Raw genomic sequence first — 27,798 nt, 5'->3', positions numbered from 1 at the left:
TGTATTGATTGCTCCAATTATTTGTGGGCAATCTGAAAAACTTTTCAAAATATTTTTACATTTAAGGGGCTACTGTTAGAAGCTTGCAAAAGACAACATCTTAAAAAAAAAAATCTGTTAAATCACCGATATAAAGATCTAGACACATGAAGCAAGAATTTACAACTGAAAAAAGCTACACAGTTGCACATCCAATTCCCCTGATGTGGTTTCAAATGTCTAGTATATTAGAAAACATTTTAGTCAATTTCACAGAATTTTGTAGACTCATCCAATTTTGTGCATAGAGTGAAAGCAATAAACTTATTCCATGTCCAGACAGTAAAGCAAAACATGACTATACACCAATCAGACTTGTACCAGATTAAAACAAAACAGAGTTAATGCAATTCACTGTGCCAACCTGATCAGGTGAATCTTAACATGAGATGATGAGTAACTTAAAACAAAAAACAGCAATAATAAAATTGTAAAGGTGCTAATTAAAACAACCATCTGCTACAATATTATGTCACATCTCATTTATGTACATGCATATATTCACACACATATATAGAATACAATATACATTTGTGTATAAACATACACGGATTAATAAACAAACCATTAAAAATCGCATAAAAGCAAAAAATAAGATGGCATTTATTACATAAAAATGCATTTACATATTTCACATTTACAAAAACCAGCATTTATAATTATGTCCTACTATATGCATCACCCAACCTGCATAATAGCTTCTCCACCAATATATTCTTTATAATTGTCAAAACTCTTGAAGGACAAATAACCACAATATCTTTAAAAATCTCAAAACACTTGAAGGACGAAAACCAGCTTCTCTTAATTTTCCTACCATACACATGTGGTCTTTATATATGAACGTGTCTCAAGATGGTTATGAACTCATGTTAAAAGATAAACAGTAAAAAAAAAATATATATATATAATAATGGAAGCAACTCATACTTCTGAAAGAAATAGTAGTCATTAAAATGTCTGTAAAGTGTCCATTTGTAAGGTTTTAACATAATATCACCAATGAATGTATAATGTCAAGTTAGGACTGTTATTTACTGAACTAACATATAGCAAGTCTTCAATGTGCAGGTTTCAGTTACTAGTGTCCCTGGTGTCCTTAAAATATCTAATATTGAGTTTCATTGCATCTTAAATAGACTCCAAACAGACCGTAGACATTTCCATTTAACTTGATAGCTTGGTGTACATTAGTTTATTTGAATAAAGGTGTTGCTCAATGTCTCTGGTCAATAGATTCAGCAAACTTCAATCAAATATCCACAAAATATTTACTCCAGATAAGCCAAGGTTCACTCGTCTGAAGAAAAAAAAAAAAAAAAAAAAAAAGGGAAAAAAATTATTTAAATATTACAATAAAGTAGCTTTTCAGCAATTTAAAAATTCTGCAAAACTGTTTAGATATTTTCCCCTCAAACACAGCAGAAACATTTCAGTACAATTTTATTATTTGGTCTCTTATATCCACCCTCAGTGTTTTAAGAGAGATATGTATATTAAGAACAAAATATTATTATATACAGGTAAAGACACATACATACATATACAGTGCTCAGCATAAATGAGTACTCCCCCTTTAAAAAGTACGAATTTAATCAGTAGCTCAGTGAGCAAAAGAACAATTTCCAAAATTTTCACAAGGCTGAGTTTTATTGAACACTTGTTTAACTCCATAACATGAAATTAAGGTTAATAATATAACTTGGATCACAAAATCTTCAGGTTTTACTCAAATTAGTTGAAGCAAAAATGAATACACCACGCAACAAAAAGTACTACATCTAGTATTTTGTATGACCACCGTGATTTGTAAGGACAGCACCAAGTCTTCTAGGCATGGAATGAACAAGTTGGCGACATATCTTTTTCCATTCTTCAAGAATAACCTCTTTTAGAGCCTGGATGCTGGATGGAGAGTGATGCTCAACTTGTCGCTTCAGAATTCCCCACAGGTGTTCGATTGGGTTCAGATCAGGAAACATACTTGGCCATTCAATCACCTTCACCCTTTTCTTCTTCAGAAATGCAACAGTAGCTTTAGATGTGTGTTTTGGATCATTGTCATGTTGGAAATGTGCACGACGACCAAGTGCACGGAGTGATGGCAGCATCTTCTCCTTCAGTATAGAGTAGTATATTGTTGAGTTAATGATACCATCAATGAAATGCAGCTCCCCAACACCAGCAGCACTCATGCAGCCCCACATAAGGACACTGCCACCACCATGTTTCACTGTAGGCACCGTGCATTTTTCTTTGAAATCCTCACCTTTACGACACCATACAGTCTTGAAACCATTAGTTCCAAAAACAGTGATCTTTGTCTCATCACTCCAGAGTATAGAGTCCCAGTAGTCTTCATGCTTTTCAGCATGGGTCCTAGCAAATTCTAGGCATGCTTTTTTGTGCATGGAGTTTAGGAGAGGCTTCCTTCATGGATGATACCCATGCATGCCATTCCTCTGCTGTGTGCGCTATATGGTGTCACAGGAAACGGTCACTGCAGTTTGGCTTTCTACTGCTTTAGCTAACTGCAGTGAACTTGCATGGCGATTTTCTTCAACCCTTCTCATCAGAAGAATTCCTGTCGAGATGTTAACTTCCGTGGACGGCCTGGACTTCTCTGTAAGATGGTTGCACTTCCATATTTTTAAATTTTTGGATCACTTTTCCTACAGTATTTTGACTGATATGTAAAGCTTTGCTGATCTTTTTGTAGCCCTCACCTTTGTTGTGTAAAGTAATGATTTCCTTCCTCAGATTTTTTGACATTTCTCTTCCTTGCTGATAGCATGAAATGGGAAGGGCTTTTCTTTGTTAAGTAATGCCCTTTTATAGTCGCCTGTCTGCTGGACACCTCTTAAATGAATCATTAGACTCACCTGTAGTTGAATGCCTGTTAATTAGAATTTTGTAGTCTTAAGTGTGGCTTTTCTCCCAAGACTATAATTGGGGTGTACTCATTTTTGCAACATGGGCCTGAATTAATTTGTTAGGAAAAATCACTTTTTTTGTGTGCAAATTAACAAATCTTGTTTGCAATCAATGGCCCACATTTGTGGGAATATGTCGTAGTATAGTATCTCATAGAAAATGTTGATACTAAAAGGAAACTAAAGGTTTTCTGACAAATGTAGTGGGGTGTACTCATTTATGCTGAGCACTGTACACACACACACACACACATATATATATATATAGTGTGGCAGAAAAGTAATGAGACTGGAAACACTGCAAGCGATCTGGCAACACTGCGCTGTTGTCCTTGATAGAGCACATGTATCAGTACCCTCCCATAGCTCAGTGCGAGTTTCAACTCCTTCCGTTAACTATGCGATTTTTGTGACTGCTATTAGCAAAGTTGTGTTTTTGGTTGTGCGTCACGCAGAATGGAACAGCGGAATTTGGAGCAACGTTGTGCCATTAAACGGCAAGTGTGACGTTTGAAAAGTTAAAACAGGCCAATGGGGAACATTCTTTATCCCGAGCTCAAGTTTTTCGCAGGCAAAAATCATTTTTGGAAGGCAGAAAACACGTTGAAGATGAACACCGTTCAGGGAGGACTTTAACTTCGAAAACCAATGAAAACATTGAACGTGTGAACACTCTTGTGAGATCAGACCGTCGTTTAACATTAAGAATGTTAAGTGAAAAATTTGAACAGATTTACCGTTCAAATTTTGACTGAACATTTGCACATGCGAAAGGTCTGTGCCAAAATGGTGCCGAAAAACTGCCCTCTCCATAACAGAATTTTTGACCTCAAAAGGCATTCCTGTGGTTCCCCAGCCCCCTTATTCACCTGACCTCAGTCCGTGTGACTTTTCCTAAACTGAAAAATGTCCTCAAAGGACGTCATTTCGGGACTTTAGAAAACATCCAAAAGAAACACACATATAGATATATAATGTGTGTAATAAATAAAATATATATACACACACATAATATTATGAGGGGCAAGATAGATAGATAGATAGGAGTTTGCATAGATCCGTTCTGATATATATACATTGGTTGAGATACATCCGTTCAGATATATACATTGGTTTGAATAAATCCGTTCAAATATATACATACATTGGTTGAGATATATATATTGGTTGATATACATTGGTTTAAATATATATATATTGGTTAAAATAGATTGGTTTAGATATACACATCGGTTCATATACATCCGTTCTGATATATATATTGGTTCAGATAGATCTGTTCAGATATATACATTGGTTGGGATTTATGGGCAGGCACAACGCGACCACCCATGTTTAGCAGCTCCCTTTCGCTTCATCATTGCTTCAAAACTGTTGTAATTATTGTGCACATTTTATACAAGTAGCATATGCCTGTCTCTCGCGTTTTGTTTCGTAAGTCCTCTTGGTTGGGGGTCCTCGATTTCAGAGCACTTTTTTTCCTTTCATTATTTAAAACACTCGCACAGATACCCGCCTCTTCGCCTCGCTCCGTCCCGGCTCATTGTACCCGCCTCACTCACTCCCTCTTGTCCATCCCATGACAGATTCTTCTCAAAAGCAGAGTTACCAGAAAGCATTAATCACAACCACAGTACGTCCCATTTTTTCACCACATGAGACGCTGGTTTATCATTGGTGGAAAGCCGCCCGGTGACATCTGTTATTCCGGATTGGCAGCATTTCATTAAAGGGCGATCTGCTTCAGCAAGCAACTTAGTCCTGTTTGCTGAATGGATGTTATGGAGGAAAACACTGGAATAGCGCTGTTTCTTCTGAATGTTTATCAGTGATCAGGGACCAGAATGATCAGAATATTCCTGCTTCACAAATAACTGATGTCTGTTTTTATTGTAAAACTGAGAAAACCACACACACGCGTGTACACAACACAAATACTCAAACTCACAAATCGTGGGTCACACACACACACTACTGATTAAGTGTATCTGTCACGGACGATCATTTTTTTTCACCCAATAAAGCTTTAGTTCATCAAAGTTAGAAAGCAGCGCGGTGATTTCTATTATTCCTTATTGGCAGCATTTAATTTAAAGATGATTCACGTCAACAAGGCGAAAGAGTCTCTTATTTTGACAGGACGATCTTTAAGGCTTAAGCATTTTTGATTGACTTACAAAAGAAAATAATTACTTACCCTCTTTGCTTCAAATTGGCTTTGTAAAAAACCTTTTTGATATAATTTGTTTATGACAGTATAAAATAAAAGTAGTGCTCAAAATTATAATGCGCATATCTAACAGGAAGTGGTGGTGGTAGGAGTAAGATTGCTGACTCGTAGTTAAATGATCACTGGTTTGTGTCCAGGGGGCTTCCTTTCTGTTATTTTATTTATTTTTACAAATTGCTTTGAGTAGTAAGAAAGGCGCTATAAAAAGTAAGGAATTCATAACATTATTATTAATTATACGTGTGAATGCATGATCAAATTCAGCCGCTGCGTAGTGGGGTATGAATAGGGACACTGTACTCGACAATACCACGAGTTCATTGAAATAATTACACAGCAAGGTGCACATGCAACACAAACATAGTGTATATTATTGAAGTAAAGGTTCATATAAATTAATTATATACAAATTTAACAAGTTGAGAGATGTCAACTGGTTAAAATACACGAAATTATACATTTATTGGTTTATAGTCCACATATAGTGTATGTATATTATTAAAATAATGATATAAAAATCCTACAAAATGGTATAGAATCTGCGTCTTAGACTTATGTTGTGTCAAATTTCTTCAAAGACGTTTTTAATTAATCTGCTTTAAAAAATCTTACGACAAACATGTGAACCGTTGAAAATCGCTGATCTTAATCAATTTGTTTTAACTCATGCTCCGTGCAAAATGCTGTCATATCTGTTAGTAAACATGCACGCGCAGTGATGTCCTGATGTCTGCGTTCTAAGGCTGCAGGTGTATGAAACGCTATTTACGTTTTACTGGGGTGGTCTGTGATTGAGGGCGGACAGTAAACTTTGTTAAAATGATATCAAAAAATACCAGTCAGTTGTGTTTTCAGTCGTTTTGGCGTGTTTACTGTTCTGTTACCAAAAAATTCTTCAACGGGGCTAATCAACAAAGAAACGTGGATAGTAAGATTTAGTAAAATATCAGTAATAACGCATTGCTCAACACCTAGTAACACTGTACAAAGACATTTAAAAGACAGCTCGTTAAAATAAATGTAGCAATCCATTGTCATGCTATATGTGACAGCTTGCTCTTAAACATTTACACAGGTGGTTTTTCCTGCGAATAAAAAACGGGAAAAAAATCCACGGGAAAGGTTTTGTTTTTGAACTCAAATTTCACCTCCGCCATGTGAGTCATTAAAACTATTGGAATGAAAACACATGTCTCATCCACTGGTCGGGACGCTCGTTTTCCATGGCTGCTGCAGAGCCGTAAAATGTGTACCACTGGGTGTTCGTCTCAGTGTTATTCAATGTTTTTACATTTAGTTTACTATTACACTGTGCATTCTATGGTATTAGTAACTATTTTTGTGCTTAAAAATCTTTAAAGAAAATATATTTAAATACAGTTTGTACGGTCTGGAACGGATTAATTGTATTTACATGCAATCTTATGGGGGAAATTACTTCAGGTCACAACCAAAGTTTTGGAACGAATTACAGTCGTGACCCGAGGTTCCACTGTACATACACACACACACACACACACACACACACAGTGGCTATTCAATTATTATGTATACCTATAACAGGAAGGACAGCTGGGTAATGACTAACTTTTGCCTCCAAAACTGCCTTGTTTGTGAACTCAGCAAGGTGCTGGACATATTCCCATGCATTTATGATCCTTGTAGACATGACAACATCACATAGTTTCTGCATATTCTTTGGCTATCAATGAGGCAAACGTCCTGTATCACATCATCTTAAAGGTTTGGATTGAGATCTGGTAACCATGCAGTCCACTTTTGTAAAATGAAGTTATTGACACTTTTTAGACCCAGCTTCAGAGGACGCAGGCTTTGTGATATGGCACAACTGAACTGTCCACTTGAAATAAATGGAAGACTGTTGCCATAAGATTCCTATGATTGGCAAGATAACAAGGTATGTCGTGGCATTGAAATGACATTAACTTGGCATTACCAGCCCTAACATGTGCCAAAAAACATCATACGTCTTTAAAGTAGAACGATCAATCTATACTGTTGAAACAGGCTGATCATTTCTTGCTCTTTCTGCCCTTAACTGACAAAGGTGGAATTGGGCATGGTCTTCTACTGCTGCTAATGACAATTTGCCCAACAGTCTGACCTCTAACACATTTTCACCAAGCCCAAACAAAGTATATTTGGTACATTTTTAATTCCTTGTACCATTCTCAGTATACTTCAGAGACTGCAGTCCAAGAAAAACCCTGAGTCAGCCATTTCTGAAATGCTGGTCTACCATATTTAGCACAAGCAATACCACCAAAGTCAAAATCTCTTAGAACACACATTTTGCTTATTCCGAAGTTTACTTGTACAACAACTAAATCTCTTGACCACTTCTGAATATTGCAGAGCTAGAGCCACACAATTACTTGTCTGGAACAGCATGATCTTTGCACTAACAAATAAGTGTACCGAATAAAGTGTCTATTTGAGTATGTACATATGATCATTACTCGTTTGAGGGTAACATTACATTTTATACTTTAATCGCCAAAATGTACATACATGAAGAGGCACACTTATCTACAGATGTAGTGTCCAGATAAATTAGCACATTATAAAAAAAAAAAAAAAAAGATTCTCCTATTAATTGCAATGCTCCTGTCAAGATTGAATGATTAAAATATATTTTCATAATTCTTAAAACGCATACATTTATAAACACATCAACAAACAGATAAGCTACAGAGGTATGATGCCTCAGTAAAACAGTCCTCAGATGTCATTTCATTTCCTCAACTTCCAGTCCAAAAAAGAAAAAAAAACAAAAAAGGTACCTATCAACCAATCCAGACAAGATGTCAGGCTTGGCATTATGCCTATTACAAAACATATTTTGAAATAAGTGGAAACGTTAATGAACACATGCTATTCTATATTCAAAACACAAAAGGAACAGTTGAGTTTAAGTGACATTTTACTGAAAATACTATTCAACACTTACCCTAGCATGCCAGATTCCTTGGTTTTAATTATAAATAAGAACATAAGTATTGTATGGAACATATTATTTCTACCCTGTGAAGAGGAACGGGAAAAAAAATGAATTGCAATTTTTTAAAAATAAACACTAAAAGAAAAGAAAAAAGGATAACTAAGAAATCAGAAAAAACATGTATAGAAATTTTATACAACAAAAGCCTAAGAACAACAAAAAGTCTCTTTAGAGTGTAGTGCAAAAAAGTTTTACCCTTTTTGTAAAATATCCAGACAGTTAGGCTTAACATTATGAGGACATTAAGCATTTTCTTTTTATTAAACCTCACTTGTGTTACCGCTTACAGTTGAAGTCGGACGTTTACAGACATTTAGGGTGAATTCTTTAAAACTCATTTTATACCCCCTCCACAGATTTTATACTAAAACTATAAATTTGGCATATTGTTTAAGACATCTAATTTGTGCAGGGTAAGTCTTTTTTTGGATAATGTTCACTGACAGATTAACTTTTTATTGTATATAACACAATTCCAGTGGGTAACAAGTTTACATACACTTTTTTAAACATGTTGGAAATTTCTAGAAAATTATGTCAAACCTTTAGGCAATTAGCCTAATTGGAGTCAACATGTGTATGTATGTTAAGGCTTATCAAACTCACTGCCTCTTTGCTTGACATAATGGAAAAAAACAGAATTACTCAAGACCTCAGAGGGGGAAAAAAAAAAAAAAAAGTGGACCTCCACAAATCTGATTTATCTTTGGAAACAGCAGCAAATGACCTTGTGAAGATGCTGGAGGAAACAGGTAAACAAGTATCTAAATCCACAGTAAAACAAGTCCCATATTGACATAACCTGAAAGGCTGCTCAGCGTGGAAAAAGCCACTGCTCCAAATCAGCCATAAAAAAAGAAGCCAAACTGCAACTTGTAATGGCACATGGAGTCAAAATCATACTTTCTAGAGAAATGTCCTCTGGTCTGATGAATCCAAGATCGAAATATTTGGCAATAATGACCTTCGTTATGTTTGTAGGGAAAAGGGGGAGGCTTGTAAGCCAAAGACCACCACCCCTAAAGTCAAGCATGTAGGTGGGAGCATCATGTTATGGAAGTACTTCGTGGAGGAGGGACTGGTGCACTTCACAAAATAGATGGCATCATGAGGGAACACAATTATTTGATATAGTGCAGCAAATTTTAACAGCTAAGCAAGGAAACTGAAGCTCAGTCACAAATGGGTCTTCCAAATGGACAATGACCCCAAGCATACCTCCAAATTTGTGGCAAAATGGCTTAAGGACAACAAGGTGAAGGTATTGGAGTGGCATTCACAAAGCCCTTACCTCAATCCAACAGAAAATTTATGGGCAGAACTGACAAGGCATGTGCAAGCAATTAGGCCTGCAAACTTGTCCGAGTTACACCTGTTCAGTCTGGAGGAATGGGCCAAAATTAGGATTACCAACTTACTGTAAGAAGCTTGTGGAAGAATACCCAAAAAATCTGGCTCAAGTTTTACCATTTTAGGGCCATGCTACCAAATATTAAAGTGGATGTAAGCTTGGATCTGTGATATAGTCAATAAGTGAAGTAATCTGTAAACATTGTTGGAAAAAATTACCTTTGCCCTGTACAAAGTAGATGTCAAATGCCAAATTTATTGTGTGTTATTATAAAATCTGTGGGTTATAATGCGAGTTTTAAAGAAATTCGCTCTTAGTGTATGAAAACCTCTCAATTTCAACTGTATGCATTTATATTTTAAAATTATCTATCATGTAACAGCAGGTTCTTAAGTGAAATAGAAGGCATACTGTAGTGTTTAATTCAGACAATTCTGCTTGGTCTTTCTGTCAGTAACTGCAGTATAGCTATGGTGACATATATGCTCATACAGCAGTTACAATTATACCTTACGTTTTAATGGAGTTTAAATGATTCAAATTGGATGGCCCAAGTATAGGTAGACAGGCAAATGTTTTTATATCAAACAACCACCTACAGAACACAAAAATGCAGCTTTGTAGAAGTCTCAAAGTTTTGTTTCCTTTGCAACTAAAGTCAGAAAAATGTAGGATCTTATTATCCTCAATATTTGCACTGAATAACCGCTTTTGTTTTCCATTTGTTTATATACATGCTACCTGTTGTCACTTCCCATGGAACTGGCTGACAGGTCAGGAATATCTCAGTCAAGCTTCACTCCATCATGCCCGCTGTGCTGGAAGCAATTTCCTGACCATCAAGGCACTATATCCAGTTTTCCCATGGTGTGGGTGTACATACATAAAACATGTTTTTGCCAGCATAAAAAGATGATGCATAAATGATGCATAAATGTTAGAAAGTTTTCCTTCATGCAAACTGCTATAGACACAAAGAATAAAATTACCAAGCAGTGTGCTGGATTGTAGGAATTTAGGAATCTTCAAATCTCAGTTTGATATTATTGTGGGTAATACCAAAGAGGATGAAAGTTTGTTGGGCTGAATGGCCTGTTCTTGTCATAATAGTTGTAAAGTTCTAATATCTGTTCATTTACATGAATGAATGCAGGCATCCATTCATTAATTTACTGTATGTACTTGAACAGGTTAAATAAACATCCCACTTATTAAATACATGCTCAAGTGTGCTCCATAAATAAAAATTATTGCAAAGGAATATGTAAATGGCATGTTATTAAGGAGTGCTCACTATATAATGTAACTAAAAATTATTGCTCACAATGAAAAATATTTTACTCAAACCAAGCCAGTGAAAAAGAAGTGTTCCATGTGCATTACTCTTTAGCACAAAAATGTTTTTACATATAAAAGGTTTTAATGTGTACAGAGGTTATAATATATTGAAGGCAATAAGAAGATAACACTGAAAGGCCTGTTATGTTCATAAAATTCACAATGGTCAAATATAATGTGCCATCATTAATAAGTATAATTAACAGACATCTTAAGAACCACCCGATTGGTACAATACCTTGGGAAGATTATATATGTGTCCTTGGTATATCAGCTGATAGTGAGGTGGGCTAGAGCTTGTCTGATGGATGCAAAACAGGTTTTCATTTGACAGATCTACAGGAAAACAAAAATACTTTTATTTCTACTCCTGCATAAATGTTGTACAAATTTTGACATATAAAATATTACCTGGTTTATCCGGCATCTGAACAAAATGTTGAGAAGTAAATGTTTTGCCATCTGGGTATTTAGGATGTGGAGGAAGTCTAGAGTCCAAATATGTGCAAAAGACATGCATTATTATCTAGAAATTAAACAATTAAAAAAGTTGTTTATTACATATTTCACATAAAAAAAGAATCTGATCACAGAGATGAAATGAATACGAGACAAAGCAAAGTTCAGAATAAGATTGTTTAACACTAGAATTACCAGAGCCTACGAAAAAACTTGTAAATCCGTCCCACCTTAAATCGCTTCTTAAAATCGTTCACAGCTCTCCACCAGAGTCTTTTGTCATCTAAAAGTGCTGATAAAATCAGGCTGCAAGCAGCCGGCTATTCCACCCCACCGACTTAGAACGTACACAAACTTCTCCCAGCTCATGCCTTGATTGATTTTCTGGGAGTGAAGTGGAGTTTTAGAGTGGAAATAACAGATCCTTATTTCGAACACACGCATTTCATGTGTGTTCCGTTTCTACAGTAATCTGTGTAAACACATTTTTAAAACAAACGTTTTTCATATTCTAGTAGTAAATGACAAAATGTAGACATAAACTATACAGTGGAACCTCTAGATACGATCACCTCTGTATACAAGAAATTCAAGATAAGATGAAAGTATGAGCGAAAAATTCGGATCTAAATATGAGCATTGGCTCGCGTAACGAGCCACGCTGTGGTTATGCGTGACAAGTTTCCCGATCCGCCTCGACTCAGGGATTCACCCAAGATGACGCTGTCAGCCCGTCGGCTCACTCAATGTTCCTTGTTCTCCTGTAGCGTGAGGATCTACGCATTTGTGCGCTTGTGATTTCATTGTTTCACTGTAGCAGTTCGCTGTATAAGCGTATCCAAAAATATCGCGGACATGCAGACGGAGAATAGGAGACACAGAGAGAGAGAGAGAGAGAGAGAGTGCGTACGTGCGAGCGAGCTAAGGAGAGAGAGAGAGAGAGAGACAGACAGACACACGTGCATGAGCGAGAGAGATGAGGGAGAGATGCGCACGAGAGAGAAGAACCATCAGCTCAGTTATGCTCACATGACGCTCAGCAGACAAAGTGTATCCATACTGCTTGTATTGCAAGACATCGCTCATTTTATCAAGTCAAAATTAATTTAAAAATTTAGCTCATCTTGCAAAACACTCGTAAACCAAGTTACTTGCAAACCGAGGTTCCACTTGTATATATTATTTATCAGTGTTATTTTTTAGGAAAAATGATTTTTATGTTGATATTTTTGGGGGTGCGGAACGGATTAACTGGATTTCCGTTATTTTCAATGGGGAAGTTTGTCCTAGACACGAGAAATTCGCTATACAAGCTCAGTGCTGGAATGAATTAAACTCGTACCTCGAGCTTCCACTGTATAATGTATGAAGCCTGAAGTGCAAATATCAAAGAAACACTTTCACAAAAGGTACAAATATAACAGAACAAATGCGCTTTTATTCTAAAGTGTAACTGCAGCAAAAAAAGCCGCCATAGCAAGCTATACTGACGCATATTCACTACAACTAGTGCGGTGGCGTAATGATATCAGCTGCTGACTAGGAATCAAAAAGGTCCCTCACGACTCCGTTTTGAGAAGAAAACTGATCTTATTCTTACTATTTTAGAATAAACATACATTTGATTTCAGTCTGTAACAGCCGGTGTAATTTATGATAATTGTAAAGGTTAGCTTTGTTTTTTTTTATTCACTTTTCATTCTCTCAGTCGCGTTCAGGATCCTTCCCATAGCCCTTCATTTCGCTACCATTGGTAAGAGAATGTATCATGATACACTGCAGATCTAGCATCGGAGCAAGAATGCACATCGCACTTTTGCCATCACTGTACTTTGTATGTGTATATGGGAAGCTCTGCATTTTACATGTGCCTTTATGCTGTACGAAGTGAGTAAATAAAAGGTAAATAAAGAACTGAAGCTTGTTGATGCTGCATCATCTTTTCTTTTTCCATCGCCTTTTCCTGCAAGAAGCGTTGTAGACACTTCTCTCTATGCTGTGCTTTCTATTACGCATTTGAAAGAGACAATATATGTGAAAACATCATTGCACAAATGCAATATTATTTGAAAACGAACAGCGTCCAATCAGCTGTACAAGTATGGCATTTCTAAATGTTTGCTTTTTTCAGTCTGATTCTCTCAGTCAGACTGTATATTTGGTGGCCAGATGCTGTGTGCTACAACATGCTGGCGGTAATCAACGCACATTTTAAAAAAAAGAAAGACAAATGTGACGTTTTGAAAAAAACATTTTGAGACACGATTTACCTTTATTTATTTACTTCCTTCCTAAAGCCTAAAGTCACAAGTAGTGTGCAGAGGGCATGCTCAAAAATGTGTGTAATGCCACGAAACGTGCCTGCTAAAACTTTAGTATGCAAGCAATGGTATGTGCATTCTTGCTCCGATGTAGAAGGGAGCCAAGTTTACCTCTGTTACAGCGCGTCTATGTGAAAACAGCAGGGGGTGGGGTGTCTTTGGGCTCGTGAACGTGGCTGAAACAATAAAATGGACTAAAAAAAAAAACAAAGCTAACCTTTACAAGTATCATAAATTACACCGGCTGTTACAGACTGAAATCAAATGTATGTTTTTATTCTAAAATAGTAAGACTAAGCACTTCTCAAAACGGAGTGGTACAGAATCGAGCTCGAAACCTTTTGATTCCCATTCGGCAGCTGATTCTATTGCGCCACTGAGGCAGTCATAATAAATGTGTGTCAATGTCGCATGTTAGGGCGGCTTTTTGTTTCTGCAGTTATATTTTTGAATAAAAGCGCAATTGTGTTAGATTTGTACCTTTTGTGAAAGTATTTGTTTGATATTTTGACTTCAGGATTTGTACATTATATAGTTTATGCCTACATTTTGTCATCTACTACTAGAATATAAAAAACGTTTCTGTTTTAACAATGTTTACACAGATTACTGTAGAAACGGAACAGACATGAAATGCGTGTGTTCCAAAACACAATCTATTATTTCCACTCTAAAACTCTAAAACAGGAATAACTGGCTGCTTGCAGACTGATTTTATCAGCATATTTAGATGACAAAAGATGCGGGTGGAGAGCTGTGAACAATTTTAAGAAGCGATTTAAAGGTGGGACGGATTTACGAGTTTTTTCGTAGGCTCTGGTAATTCTAGTGTTAATTATAACTGATTCATCACTTTCATTTGTTAAACAAGGTAAAATTTAGTTTACTGTTATTAATCAGATGTCAACAAAAATTTCAAGCTGTTTTTAAAATCATTTTACCATTAAAGAAACTGTGCTACTTTTAAATTCGGTGAGTCATACTTGATTAATTTCACAATATCACATGGCAGATTTACTTGTACATGTCTTGTTCTAACACAAATCTACATTATATAAGCTAAATGAGTGAGAATGCACCTGGAGTACTGTGTGGAGCTCTGGTCACCAAACTACAAAACAAAAAATATCAGCACCTGAAGCTGTGCAGAGGATAGCAATCAGGTACATTCCAAGATTACGGACATGTCAGATTGTGGCAGACTCAGAAAATTAAAAGTGGTTTGTCCTGAGCAAAGGAGACTGAATGGGGACCCAATCCAGGTCTTCAAAATCCTCAAAGGGGTAGATAAAGTAGATCCACATCAAATCACATACTGAAGGACACCAGTGGAAGTTAAGTGGAAGTGTACTGAGGAATGAAGCCAGGCAGCACTTCTTTATGCAAAATACTGTGGGAACCTGGAACCAACTACCAAAACATGGTTGAAGCAAAAATCTTGACAACCTTGAAGTAGTATCTGGATGAGATACTGGGCCATCTTAGCTATCAGCTAAACAAATAAGCCTGATGGACTAAATTTAAAAATTTTTCAAATTTCTTATGCTCTTTACAAAAAAATGTACACTTAAAATACCACCATGAATATTAACTCATAGCTATAATTTTTAGGATAACCCTTAAAATGTTCAGTATTTGTAAGTGTGTTACTATAAAACCTCATGATTACACCAGTAATTTACAGCATTGAGTATGTTAGCAACATTAGCATTTCAGACAATTCTTTCTTTAGGTCACCAAGGATGACCTATGTAGGGCACATGTACTATTGCTTTAATTTATTAATTTATTTTTTATTTCTTGGCAGACCTAGGACTAATTAGGTTCACTGCAAAGTATGATCATGTTTAATATTTTCACAGATTTACAGTTACATTTTTAGATGGTTTGGAGAAAAACACAGAAAAGTTATTATATTTTTGTAATTAAATATTAGTAATTACTTATTAAAAAGAACATGTTTTTATTTTTTACTATAACATGATTGTAAAACAAATTAAACAGTGTTACTTTAAACACTAAATGTTTAGTGTTACTTGCATTTAACAATCATTGGTGGCTCCCCAGAAAACTGCTAAATAAGGATTCTACTGTACTGTATGAATACAGAATACAATATAAGCAGTTGGTAACAAAAGAGATAATTCACTATAAGGCTACTCAGCAAAATAAATAAGCATAATTTTAATACCAAGGGCAATAATCAGCAATTATGAATTTTGTAATAACCATGCACTATTGCATTGTATTTTAAAATTTGTGGCCTGGGACGATTTCAACAATGTTCCCACAATAGATGTTTAATTAAGCAACAAAATCTAACTGTAATATTACTCCAAGCACTTCTATTAAAAGGTCAGGGATTATTTTGCATCCAAAGCTTTTTGAAAGAAAAGTGAAAACTGTAATCCAACAATGTCTTAGCAGGGTACCTTCCCAAAACATGCAACAAAAAGATGCAGAAACTTATCAATCTCAAAGTCTTGACCCATGTACAGCTAAGTCATGAAAAAGGTAATACAATATGCAAGTCTCATTTGAATTAGCCCCTCCTTGAGCCGTCACCTTATCGTGGTGGAGGGGTTTGCGTGTCCCAATGATCCTAGGAGCTATGTTGTCTGGGGCTTTATGCCCCTGGTAGGGCCACCCAAGGCAAACTGGTCCTAGGTGAGGGATGAGACAAAGAACGGTTCCAAACCCCAAATGAAGAATAAAAACTGTGGACGACGTTTTCCCTTGCCCGGACGCGGGTCACCGGGGCCCCCCTCTGGAGCCAGGCCTGGGGGTGGGGCTCGATGGCGAGCGCCTGGTGGCCGGGCCTGCACTCATGGGGCTCGGCCGGGCACAGCCCAAAGAGGTAACGTGGGTCCTCCTTCCCATGGGCTCACCACCTATGGGAGGGGCCAAGGAGGTCGGGTGCAGTGTGAGTTGGGTGGTGGCCGGAGGCGGGAACCTTGGCGGTCTGATCCTCGGCTACAGAAACTGTCTGTCTGTCGTGGTGAAAAAAGAGCTGAGCCGTAAGGCAAAGCTCTCAATTTACCAGTCGATCTACGTTCCTACCCTCACCTATGGTCATGAGCTATGGGTAGTGACCGAAAGAACGAGATCGCGAATACAAGCGGCTGAAATGAGTTTCCTTCGCAGGGTGTCTGGGCTTTACCTTAAGGATAGGGTGAGGAGCTCAGTCATCCGGGAGGGGCTCAGAGTAGAGCCGCTGCTCCTCCGCATCGAGAGGAGTCAGATGAGGTGGCTCGGGCATCTGATCAGGATGCCTCCTGGACGCCTCCCTGGTGAGGTGTTCTGGCACGCCCAACCGGGAGGAGGCCCCGGGGAAGACCCAGGACACGCTGGAGGGACTATGTCTCCCGGCTGGCCTGGGAACGCCTTGGGATTCTCCCGGAAGAGCTGGAAGAAGTGGCCGGGGAGAGGGAAGTCTGGGCTTCCCTACTTAAGCTGCTACCCCCGCGACACGACCTTGGATAAGTGGAAGAGGATGGATGGATTTGAATTAGACCATGTTTCAAAATACAGGGGTGAAAAGTGTATTTTATCAATGGCAAAATTCTCATTCAAAAATCCTTTTCCCTTTTTGAGATTATCTAGGGGTTCAAGCTTTTGAAAAAACTTAAGTATGGAGAGAGAGAGAGAGATTATGTGTTTACTTTCCCCAGACAGCAGTCTTTAACAGGTACTGAAGGAAAGTGGGCAGTTTTTTTGTTTTATTATTTTATTTCAACAAGGGAGGAGACTAGGTCTTCTATGCAAAAGCCTTGTAAAAGTAGTAAGTGAACAGCTGCATCACAGAAAAAATATCTGACTAAGATACAGAGCTAGAAATTTGACTTATCTTGCTGAAAACATGAACTAACAAGAGACTTTCCACAGTGCATTCTCAGGTATATTATGCAGTTATAAACTTTAGGCTATCAAGTCAAATTAAACACACAGAAAAGTGTTTCAAAGATTTGCTGTAGATGTCTATCTTCCTGAGTTTGTGCACTTAAGTAACTTTTAAGAAGATAATCACAATATAAAGGGTTGATGGCAATGTAATATTTTACAATTGTTTTTCTTAGCTTTGTACGAGTGATTCTGCTTCTTAGAAGCTTAAATCCTCCCCTGCCCCTTACATTTTTGTGCCTGCCCTGTTAATTTTGGGTGCTTTATAATGTAAGCTTCCTCTCCGGTACCAAAATATATCTGGCATGAGTTAGTGATACTGGGTTACTCCTGATTTTGCAGTTCCAATGTGAAGCATCTTTCACATAAGTCTATTGCATCATGTATTACACTTACTGCAGAATCTGTTGGAAGGTCATTATCCCACTTTCTGCCCTTCAAATCACCTCCTCTGTTCCACCTGAAGGAACTCATACACCCTCCATGTGCAAGTTCTGATCAAAAAGGTAAAGTGCAGAAAACGTTCATTACATTTTTCCTAAATTCACTTTGCATGTTTGGTACATAGAAAGTAGCATAGTAATATAAAAGTAACACAGTAATACAAAAAAACTTCCATCAATACTCAAACACAGATTTTTTTTTTCTCTATAATTTAAAAGCAACCATTGTTCCAGCAGCACTGGAACACTTGTGCTCAAACCACATTAATTTACTAAAATAATTTAGAAGTTAAGAATAACCTTATGTGTTTTGGATGAGGGAGAGAAAAGAAAAGAAGTGGAGGGAAAAATCAATGTGGAAAAAGGGAATAACTAAACTATCCACAGAGGTAGGAAATGAAACACTAATCTTTGGAACTGTAAGGCAGCAGCGATCCATCATCCTTAAAATAAAGGCCTCCCTATTCTTAAAACTTTTACACACATCAAGCACAAAATTCAGGCCTAGATGAAAGAGAACCATTTACAATGAAAAACAATAAAACTGAAGACAATACCATTTTATAGTAGAAAAACGTGCCTTTGATTCTATCTACCAGATACTCTTGGTTTGGGGTGATGTCCAAATACTGAACAATAGCATTCAGTGTTGGAATCAATGAAGCTTTGACAACAGCTGCTTGTTTAAGACTGCTGATGCTTGCCTCTGCGTAAAGAAGACAGTCATTACAAATTGATTACATACACAGTCACATAAAATTCAATGACACTATCATTTGTAATTGCAATAAATACACATTTTTAAAAGTATAGTTTGCCAAAAGTGATATTCTTAGGTAACAAATTTACGAAATGTATTTATTAATTAATTAATTTAGGAAATCACTTCCAAATTGAAATTTTAATAATAAAACCAACACAAATTTAAGTTTTGACTGTATGCAATAAATAAATAAATCTCTATCACAAAAAAAAAAAAAAAATCTTGGAAGGTGATGAGATGCGATTGTCTCAGAGAGATACTTTCATGTCCCGCGAGACGAGTCTTCGTGCTAAGAGATGTAACTACGCCTGGGGCCAGAAGCCCCACGAGACAGCAGCGTATGGAAAGAGATTTGGGAAAAGTCCTGCGTGGTTATGTCAGACACATTTCTTGTATAGAGAAAGAAACGGTATTCACTCATGGGCAGTCATACGCTGCATTGTCACAACGTAATTCCAAACACTGAATCAAAATTCAATGCGATATTGATGAAAAGGTAAAAGCGAAAAGAGATCGAATATATGGACATAGACGATATAACAGAAGTGCGCCACACGAGCTGCGCAGCTGAACGAGCATATATATTGCATGGGGGTATGATGGCGAGCAAAACGAGCATGGGGCAATGCCCCCCGAGTAAATAAAAATTAGGAAAAATGGCAAAATTTCCTAGTGTTTCATTTAATACTGATTAATGTTCCAAAATTCTAATGCTAGTAATATAAGTTATAAAATGAGGTTCACAAAAATTTTGTAATTGGCATATGTATTTTTTTCAAATATCAAGGTACTTAATTATGAATTACTATTGTTAAAATCCGAGTTAAACTATAGGAGACCTTTCAGTCCATACTTGGTTGGCCATGATCCTCCATTAACTCAAACTGATTTTAAAAACATTTGAGTTTTCTGCTTACATTACATGACTCTGTATATCGTTTAAAATTCTTATGATCCCCGGTGTAAAAGAAGCTTCTTAACTTCTGTTTTAAATGCTCTTTACTTTCATTTCAGGGTCTTCAAGTATATGACTGTTAAACTAAAAGAACAGATTTTACTAATACCTTTGAGAATTGTGTAAAAAAGCGGCAAGGTACTTGGACAATGTTAATATTGTTACACAAAAATGGTTTGCATGGACCAATAGATCCTGATTTTCTGGGAAGCAATTATTGAATAAGAAGAGCTCTTCTTTATATATAAACAAACAGTTTCACATAAGGCTCTGGTTTCAAACAAAAGAAATGTTAAAAGCTCCAGCATGGTGTGGAATTATACTACTAACAGAAAATTGATACATTGTGTTAATGCCTCATGTCAGATTAATACTAATATGAACTATACACACATACCAATCAGACACAACATTAAAACCACCTGCCTACTGTTTAGGTGACCCTCATGTTGCCAAAAAAGCTCTGATCTGTCGAGGCATGGACATCTAAAGACCTTTGAAGGTGATCTGTGGTATCTGGTACCAAGATGTTATCAGCAGATCCTTCTAGTCCTCCAAGTTTTGAGGTTTGGTTTACATGGATTGGACTTGTTTTTCCATCACATCCCATAGATGCTCTATTGAATTGAGATCCAGGAAAGCCCAGTAAACCCCATGAACTCTTTGTCAAGTTCCTCAGACCATTTTTGAACATTTTTTGCAGTTTGGCCGGGTACAGTATGCTGCTAAAAGAGGCCACTGTTATCTGGGATTATAGATGCCACAAAGGGGTGTACAAGGTCTGCAACAATATTTAGATAGCTGGAACATGTCAAAGTAACATTCACATGAAAGCCAGAACTCAAGGTTTCTCAGCTGAGCATTTCCCAGAGCATCACTCTGCCAGCTTAAATTCTTCCCATAGTGCAACTTGCTGCCACATGTCTTCCCCAGGTAAACATACATGCACCAGATCATCTACATGATCAAAAAGAAATTGTGAGCATTTGACCAGGTCACCTTCTTCTACCAATTTATCGTTCAGTTTTAACACACACTTGACCACTGCAGATGCTTTTGGCGTTAAATAGGCGGACATCATGGTGACTATGAATAGTCTGCTACTATGCAGCCCCATAATGCAACAAGCTGTGATGCACGGTGTGTTCTGACACCTTTCTGCAATTGCCAGCATGAAGTTCTTGAGCAGTTTGTACTACAGTAGCTGTTCTGTGAGAACAGACCAGACAGACTAGCCTTTGCTTCAAAAGCACATCAATGAGCCTTGGGTGGCCATGATCCTGTTGCTCATTCACTGGTTTTCCTTCCTTAGGCCAAGTTTGGCATGCACTAACCAGAGCAGACCGAGAACACCGCATAAGATCTGCTGTTATGGAGACTTATCAGTGTTATTCACTATACCTGTAACTTTAATGTTGTGGCTCACCAGTGCATACTGCATAATTGTATGCAACAGAACAGAAACACAGATGGATTTACAACACTGCATAAATTGCAACCCACGCTGCAACTTCTACAACTATTTGTCTATAATTGCTTTAAATTTGAGTAATAACTGCAGTTTTTTTTTTTTTAAAGTAGAGTATTATGTGGACAAATCTTTACCTCCTGTTTGTAATTCAGGACATCCAATTCTCCGAAGTAGGGTATTAACAGAGTCAATTTCTTTAACCAATGGAACAAGAATTGTTTCATTTATCCACTAAAAAATAAAAAACACATATAATGATTAATTACTAAAAATGTAATTCTAAACAATAACTCCTCATGTGGCACTTAATAGAATTTCCTACTCCTTAACACTTTATACATTTTAACAACTAGTGTACAGACACAAAAAAAACAAAAAAAAAAACCACCAAAAAAGACCAATTTACTGAAATAAGATTAATTTTAATCCAACATCAAACAAAGTAGCCATTTAGGTCAACCTTAAGCATATCAAGTCAGTCACACTGGTTACCTGTGTCATTCAGGATTGACTTTAAAATTCTGCTTATGGTTTATAAAGCCTTAAATAATCACACCCCATCTTATATATCTGAACGTCTGACACCTTATATTTCAAATCGTAACCTCAGATCCTCAAATGAGTATCTCCTTAGAATTCCAAGAACAAAGCTTAAAAGTGGTGAAGCGGTCTTCTGCGGTTATGCACCTAAAATCTGGAATAGCTGGCCAATGGGAATTCGCCGGGCTGATACGGTGGAGCACTTTAAAAAAACTGCTGAAAACACATTACTTTAACATGGCCTTCTCATAACTTCACTGTAATCAAAATCCTGATACTCTGTATATCCAACTCATAATAACTATTAATGATGGTTCTAAAATCTGTACTAACCTCTACTCTCTCTTCCGTTTCCTTTTCCGGTATCCTTTTGGTGGTGGCTTGCACCACCACCATCTACTCAAAGCACCGTGATGTTCCAACAATGATGGATAGATTAAAAGCCAGAAGTCTGTATGACCATCAACATCAAGCGACTCCGTGAGAACCCTAACTACAAAGAGGACTATTTCATTTATATTAGGTAGAATGCCCAGAGGGGACTGAGAGGTGGTCCCGTGGCCTGGAACCCCTGCAGATTTTTTTTTTTTTTTTCCTTCTGAGTTTTTTTTTTTCTGTCCACCCAGGCCATCGGACCTTACTCCTTTTCTATGTTAACTAATGTTGTCTTATTTTAATTTCTTATTTTGTCTTCTATATTTCTTTTCTTCATTATGTAAAGCACTTTGAGCTACTTTTTGTATGAAAATGTGCTATATAAATGTTGTTGTCATGTACAGTATTTTCTATTGTTCTGTTTCATACCAGAGAATAAATGTTTTTTCCCTCGACTTTTTATACAAGCTGCATTTTATATTTAAATAGTAAATCAATAAAACTACTCAAAAACAGTTCGATTTGAAATGTAAAACTCCCTCAACAGCATCCGCTAAATTGTTATTGGAGTGTGGTCTGTTTCCTGCAGTCTACAACCAGTTTCTTGGTTGTGCCAAGGTCACACAGAGAACAAAATCTCTTCTTTAAGCCGTCTCATTATGGTAATCAGGCCTGTTGAAGATGGTATAATCAAAAAACGTATTGTTAGAGCAGAAACATTTTCAAAACAAAGTTATAGGTGAACAACAGTCACAGCAAGCAGCAAAGTACACCAACTTGTGGGATTGTGATATGCTGAATCTGCATTCAAAGTAATGCGGCTAAATTGTAAGTCTAAAATTCAGTTGCAGAAGGTGGCACCTTATGTCTAGAAGCCTGGTGATTAGCTTTGATTGATCACAAAACTCTGCAACAGCACTTATTATCTAGATGAGTCATGGATGGTGTGAAATGCAATGGACACAGCAACTGCTGGGGAGCAGTTGCAAAAATTTGCAAACAGAGGTGGTCCAATCTGTCCGACATATTCCATTTAATGTGTCCCAGCGCCTATATTTCAAAGTTATTTTATCACAAAAGACTTGAGTGCCAGTGATCTGCAATTATTGAGACAGTCTGCTTTATCTCAATTCCAAAGAAAATCAATTATGGTTTTAAAGCAGGTGGAGACTTGAGATCAGCGAGATATTATAGATTCCTGTAAAATGCCCTTTACTATGTTCCTAAAGGCTTTTATAAAGTATTATTAAAAACCATCTGTACTAGGTGTCTTATGAATGTTGAATCATTTAAAATGCATCCTCAGGTTATCTACAAAAGCAGAAAATAAATTATGTGGTGTTACAGGCAATTGCAAGTAAGGCAGTTTGTTGCTACAATTAAATAGGAAATGGAAAGCAAAAATTCATCCAATATAGAAAATTCGATTTGATTTTAGTTTGTAAACTGTAAGCATTTCTGAACCCTGCTACAGTTTGGAGACATCACAACTGGTGCTATACTTTATCTCCAACGTATCCTTGTATGGATGTTTAGCAACTCATAAAGCTTTTCTTAGTTCATACATGGATTTTTGTTATGCTCAAATAAAATGGACTTGAAATGCATTGCTGAAAGCCTTCAATAAAAGTGCAAATTACTGGCAACCTTCAGTTTGTCTGAAAATATGTAGATTGTTTTCTTAGGTACATCGTCTATCTGTTTTTGATGAATAAGGTTACAACAGTTGTATGCTCATCTAATTCTGATGAGGAATCTAACTGTATTCCAATTTATGGAGTCAAAACAGTCCTATATGGTTTCCTCTACTTCTTTGGTCCAGTGCTAAAACAATTATCCTAGAAGTACCTCCTGTTTCAGCCTTTGCTTGTAAGATGGGAGAAGGCGTACCGAGTGGTGGTCTGACATTCTGTAATGGAGGAGTAATGGGTATTAAATATCTCAAAGAGTGTAGAAAGAAAATTTTTTGTATTAGCATAAAAAATAGCAAATTAACTTTAGCATAGAAATAAAGGCAAATCAAGCATGCCAAGCAATGATTAAATGAAAGCATATACCAGATTTCTTTTTAATTAAAGCTCAGCTTTAGGCCACCATTATAACATAGCTTGAAAGGCCAGAGGAGGAAGTGACACCATGATAGACAATATATGGAATAAAGAACATCTGCCCAGTTGAAGAACCAATCAAGAATAAGCAAAACAGAAACTGGAGTGAACAATAGACGTTATAGCCAGGTGCAGAATGAGCTAATTGAACAAGGTCAAATTGATAAGAAATTGTTATAAAAACTTCGACTGCTGCAATGCTAAGGGCTCAGCTCAATTTGGCCGTATTGGGTTGAGTCCTTGTTGTTTTTTGTGTTGTTTTATTGCAATAAAAGCTTTAAAACTCTCTCTGTCTATCCCGAGTACTAATAACTTTATTTTTAGGTAAAAAGCCTTCTGATGATTTTTTCGCCACGATAAGAGTAACAGTTGTCCATATTATTAGCACCCCACATGCTGATAATATATAGAGCAAACATTGCTTAAAACTTGCTTTGTTGAAGCTGCAACCATTGATTCCCAAAGGATGTAAACTTTCATATTCCATAATAATGTTACATAGATAATTCAATGTGTTTCAATCAGGAAAAATTATGGAGAACTCTGAGGGTAAAATCGATGGAGCAATTTTGTTTTTTTAATGCATTTAACATTTGTGCACCAATACTGTTCACCATCAAACGTAAACTTACATTTCGAAGCTTGGCTGTCCATGAATCTACGTGGTCCAGCAACAAGCGGTTCTGTGTCACTCTTGCCCAAACCTTTGTATTAAAAAGAAAAATGTGCACAAGCTTAACTACAGTATTGCAAAATAAGTTGACAGAATTTAAAATAAGCATAGTAACAATAATTTAATCAATATTCCAGATGTGTCTCTCTTCCTCACATTGAAAGTTTAGGAAGTGAATAAACCCCATATAAATTAATACAAATTTATTGCAGATTAATTTATATGCACTACACTTGTGCAACATTTTCCCTAAGGTATTTAAAGTCTAGGTTAGATACAATCTATAGAAATCTTGACAAAAATACTATTAAGCATACAGTTGAAATCACTTTGTTAGGTATGTCCATTATTTCCAGCTGTAAGAAATAAACAGAGATCATTCAGTATCATGTTTCACAGGTTTACTGAATTGGCAAATTGCCATTTGCAGAAAGTTTAAATTTATATGGCTACTCCAGCAGAACATGAAACATCCCTAGAAAAGGTAGCAGTCGTTTGCAGGACCCACTCGCACACAGCCAGTTTAGCATGAAGAAAAAAAAAAAATATATAAATAAAATAAATAAACCTGACAAACAGATCCTTGGTGATGTGGGAGAAAAACACTAGACACAGAATATGCACCTAGGAAGATGGATCCTGGCTGCAGAGCTCCCCACTGTGACATTTTGCTGCCCTTAATTACAACTATAAGGTTACAAGTATTGATAATATTCAGGGTGAGTATTATAAAGAACAAAACCATAAAGTTTTTCAACAACAAGAGTAGCATTTCCACCTGCCACTGAAATTAAAGGGTAGGCTTCCCAGTATTCAAAAATCACAAACCAAGTACTGCACAGTAATCTTCTGGGGATAAGGAGATTGCAGAATCCAATCTAGAAGCTAATTGTTAAATCAAATAGTTTGAATTTACAAAGAGTATATGGAAGGTGAATGTTTTATGTTATTCTCGTTAATATTCCAGCATTCTTTAATTTCATGGCATGCAACGAGTAGTTCAATGCAATGTGAAAAATCTGAAACAACCTTGTAATTAATCATACACTACAATTCACTTGTGGTGATATCTCCAGGGGCCAATGAGTCATATGATTTTAGTAATCAGAGTCCATAAAGTTGTTGTACATTCCACATAAAATTTGTTGCAAGTCATTTCAAGGTGCAAATCTGACACAGCCTATGGTGTGTAGACAGAATGATAGAGACCAAGAGTAGTATCAGAGTCAAACGACATATGTGCTGGTACACAAAGAGATAGGTCTTTTAAATCTTTAAAGGTTACCAAAAATTACCATAAATTGAACAAAAACTTGCACCAAAATATTCAGTTTATGTGCAAGCAAGAAGCCAATAGCAAAATGTCCACTCCCTCCTTTATAAACTAGTGCCAGCACTAGCTTCCCTATTCTCTCTTTACAATAGTCTGCGGGTCAGTTTCTGCTTCATAGCTTAATGTCATATTGCCCAAGGTGTGGCTCACAACAAAATGCTACGGCAATCCAAAGGAAAATCCACTACCATGCTTTAACTGTGGAACACAGCCAGTACTGAAAGTGGGTTTGGGTTCAACATTGAACATAGTTATGTGCAAAACATTTGTCTTGCTGAAGAGATGACTAACTCTCAGCAGACATTTTATGCCACAAAAGATCACCTTGTGAAATCTCAAAAGACTAACTGCAGCAAAATTGCCTTCCACCACAGGATATGAAAAGTTGAGACAGACAGAGATATACGCATATGGTAAAGCAAGCTTAGTTATTAGATTATCAGCTTATGTACTTAGGTTATTTGTATTACTTGTACTGTAACATTCTGTAACATAGGAGCTGTCTGGGGAAGGAAAGTGTTACTGAGCTGTAAATGAAAGCAATACTACTGTAGCAAATGCTGGCACTGAAGAACGTACACGACTACAGAAAGATATGTATCCATTTAACTAGGTAAAAAAAAACAAACAAAAAAAAAAAAACAAAAACAGATGACCTACAAAAACATTTAAAATCTATGAGTGAATGTTTACTTTGACAATTCTTTAGACAAAAAAGTAAGAAGCAAGTTTCTGCCATTGTTTATTGCAAAAAAAAAATAAAATAAAGCCAACATAGATTGAAGTTTATTTGTTGTCTGTATAAACCTACATATAGCCATCTTCTATTGTTTTTATGTTATGGAAAAACTGTATTGCTTATTAAAGTAAGCATGTTTGCAAATATTACCACATCCAAACTATAAAACCAAAGTGAAGGTGCACCTTTTACCACAAAAAAAAGTGAATTTATCTTCTCTCTTTAGTGTTCAGCTATCCTGCAGGAACATGAGGCAAACAGATATCAAACTAAAAAACATGTAAAACAGTAATGGTAACATTTGATCAATACATGACTTCAATGCAAATGCTCACTGTTATCTGTATCTAAGTGTCACCTTCATTTCTATCACAATATCCAATTTTTTATACATTTTATATAGATCTGCTTTCCTTTTTTTTTTAAAAAAAAGTTTTATATTTCCATTTTATTGGTAATATTCAAGAGGTTATTCACTGTTTACCACATACCTCTTCAGCAGCCTGTTTAGACCCAAGGTCAGTTTCATCTTTGTGTGCAGATGGGGCCGGGGACCTACAAGCTAGCTGATACTGAAATTTCCTCAACGTCTGACTGTAATCTCCAACTGAGCGGTTGTAATTCCAGAATGTAGGACTGTTAGAAGGAGAAACTGATTCAGGGCTACCTGTAAAATTTTTTTGAGTTAGAAGATTTATATTTTTTTCATTAATTTATAAATGTAAAGACTTTAAAATATATACTGTATCATGCATATTAGGGCTATGTTTTTACTACTATACATATTAAAAGTTCATTAAGTAAA

The 27,798-nt window shown here is 36.5% G+C and overlaps 1 protein-coding gene across 3 annotated transcripts in view; it reads right to left on the bottom strand.

The window, feature by feature from the left end:
* Nucleotides 1-618: 618 nt before the first annotated feature.
* Nucleotides 619-27,798, bottom strand: part of tmem209 (transmembrane protein 209) — a 43,101-nt gene continuing 15,921 nt past the window's right edge. For 2 of the 3 annotated variants that reach the window (XM_039760979.1, XM_039760980.1), the window contains 9 exons: nt 27,485-27,660; nt 24,881-24,952; nt 21,360-21,456; nt 18,617-18,742; nt 17,990-18,087; nt 11,325-11,439; nt 11,152-11,249; nt 8,174-8,247; nt 619-1,339 (listed from right to left, as the gene is read on the bottom strand). In XM_039760979.1, coding sequence (XP_039616913.1) covers nt 1,288-1,339; nt 8,174-8,247; nt 11,152-11,249; nt 11,325-11,439; nt 17,990-18,087; nt 18,617-18,742; nt 21,360-21,456; nt 24,881-24,952; nt 27,485-27,660 — 908 coding nt within the window. In that variant the 3' untranslated portion in view covers nt 619-1,287. Of the gene's footprint in view, nt 1,340-8,173; nt 8,248-11,151; nt 11,250-11,324; nt 11,440-17,989; nt 18,088-18,616; nt 18,743-21,359; nt 21,457-24,880; nt 24,953-27,484; nt 27,661-27,798 lie in introns of those variants that run through there. The other variant, XR_005634645.1, reaches the window with a different exon arrangement.

This window comes from Polypterus senegalus, chromosome 8 (assembly GCF_016835505.1).
Source record: "Polypterus senegalus isolate Bchr_013 chromosome 8, ASM1683550v1, whole genome shotgun sequence".
In the NCBI taxonomy this organism is placed as follows: domain Eukaryota; kingdom Metazoa; phylum Chordata; class Cladistia; order Polypteriformes; family Polypteridae; genus Polypterus; species Polypterus senegalus.
This window is presented reverse-complemented; position numbering and strand designations above follow the sequence as displayed.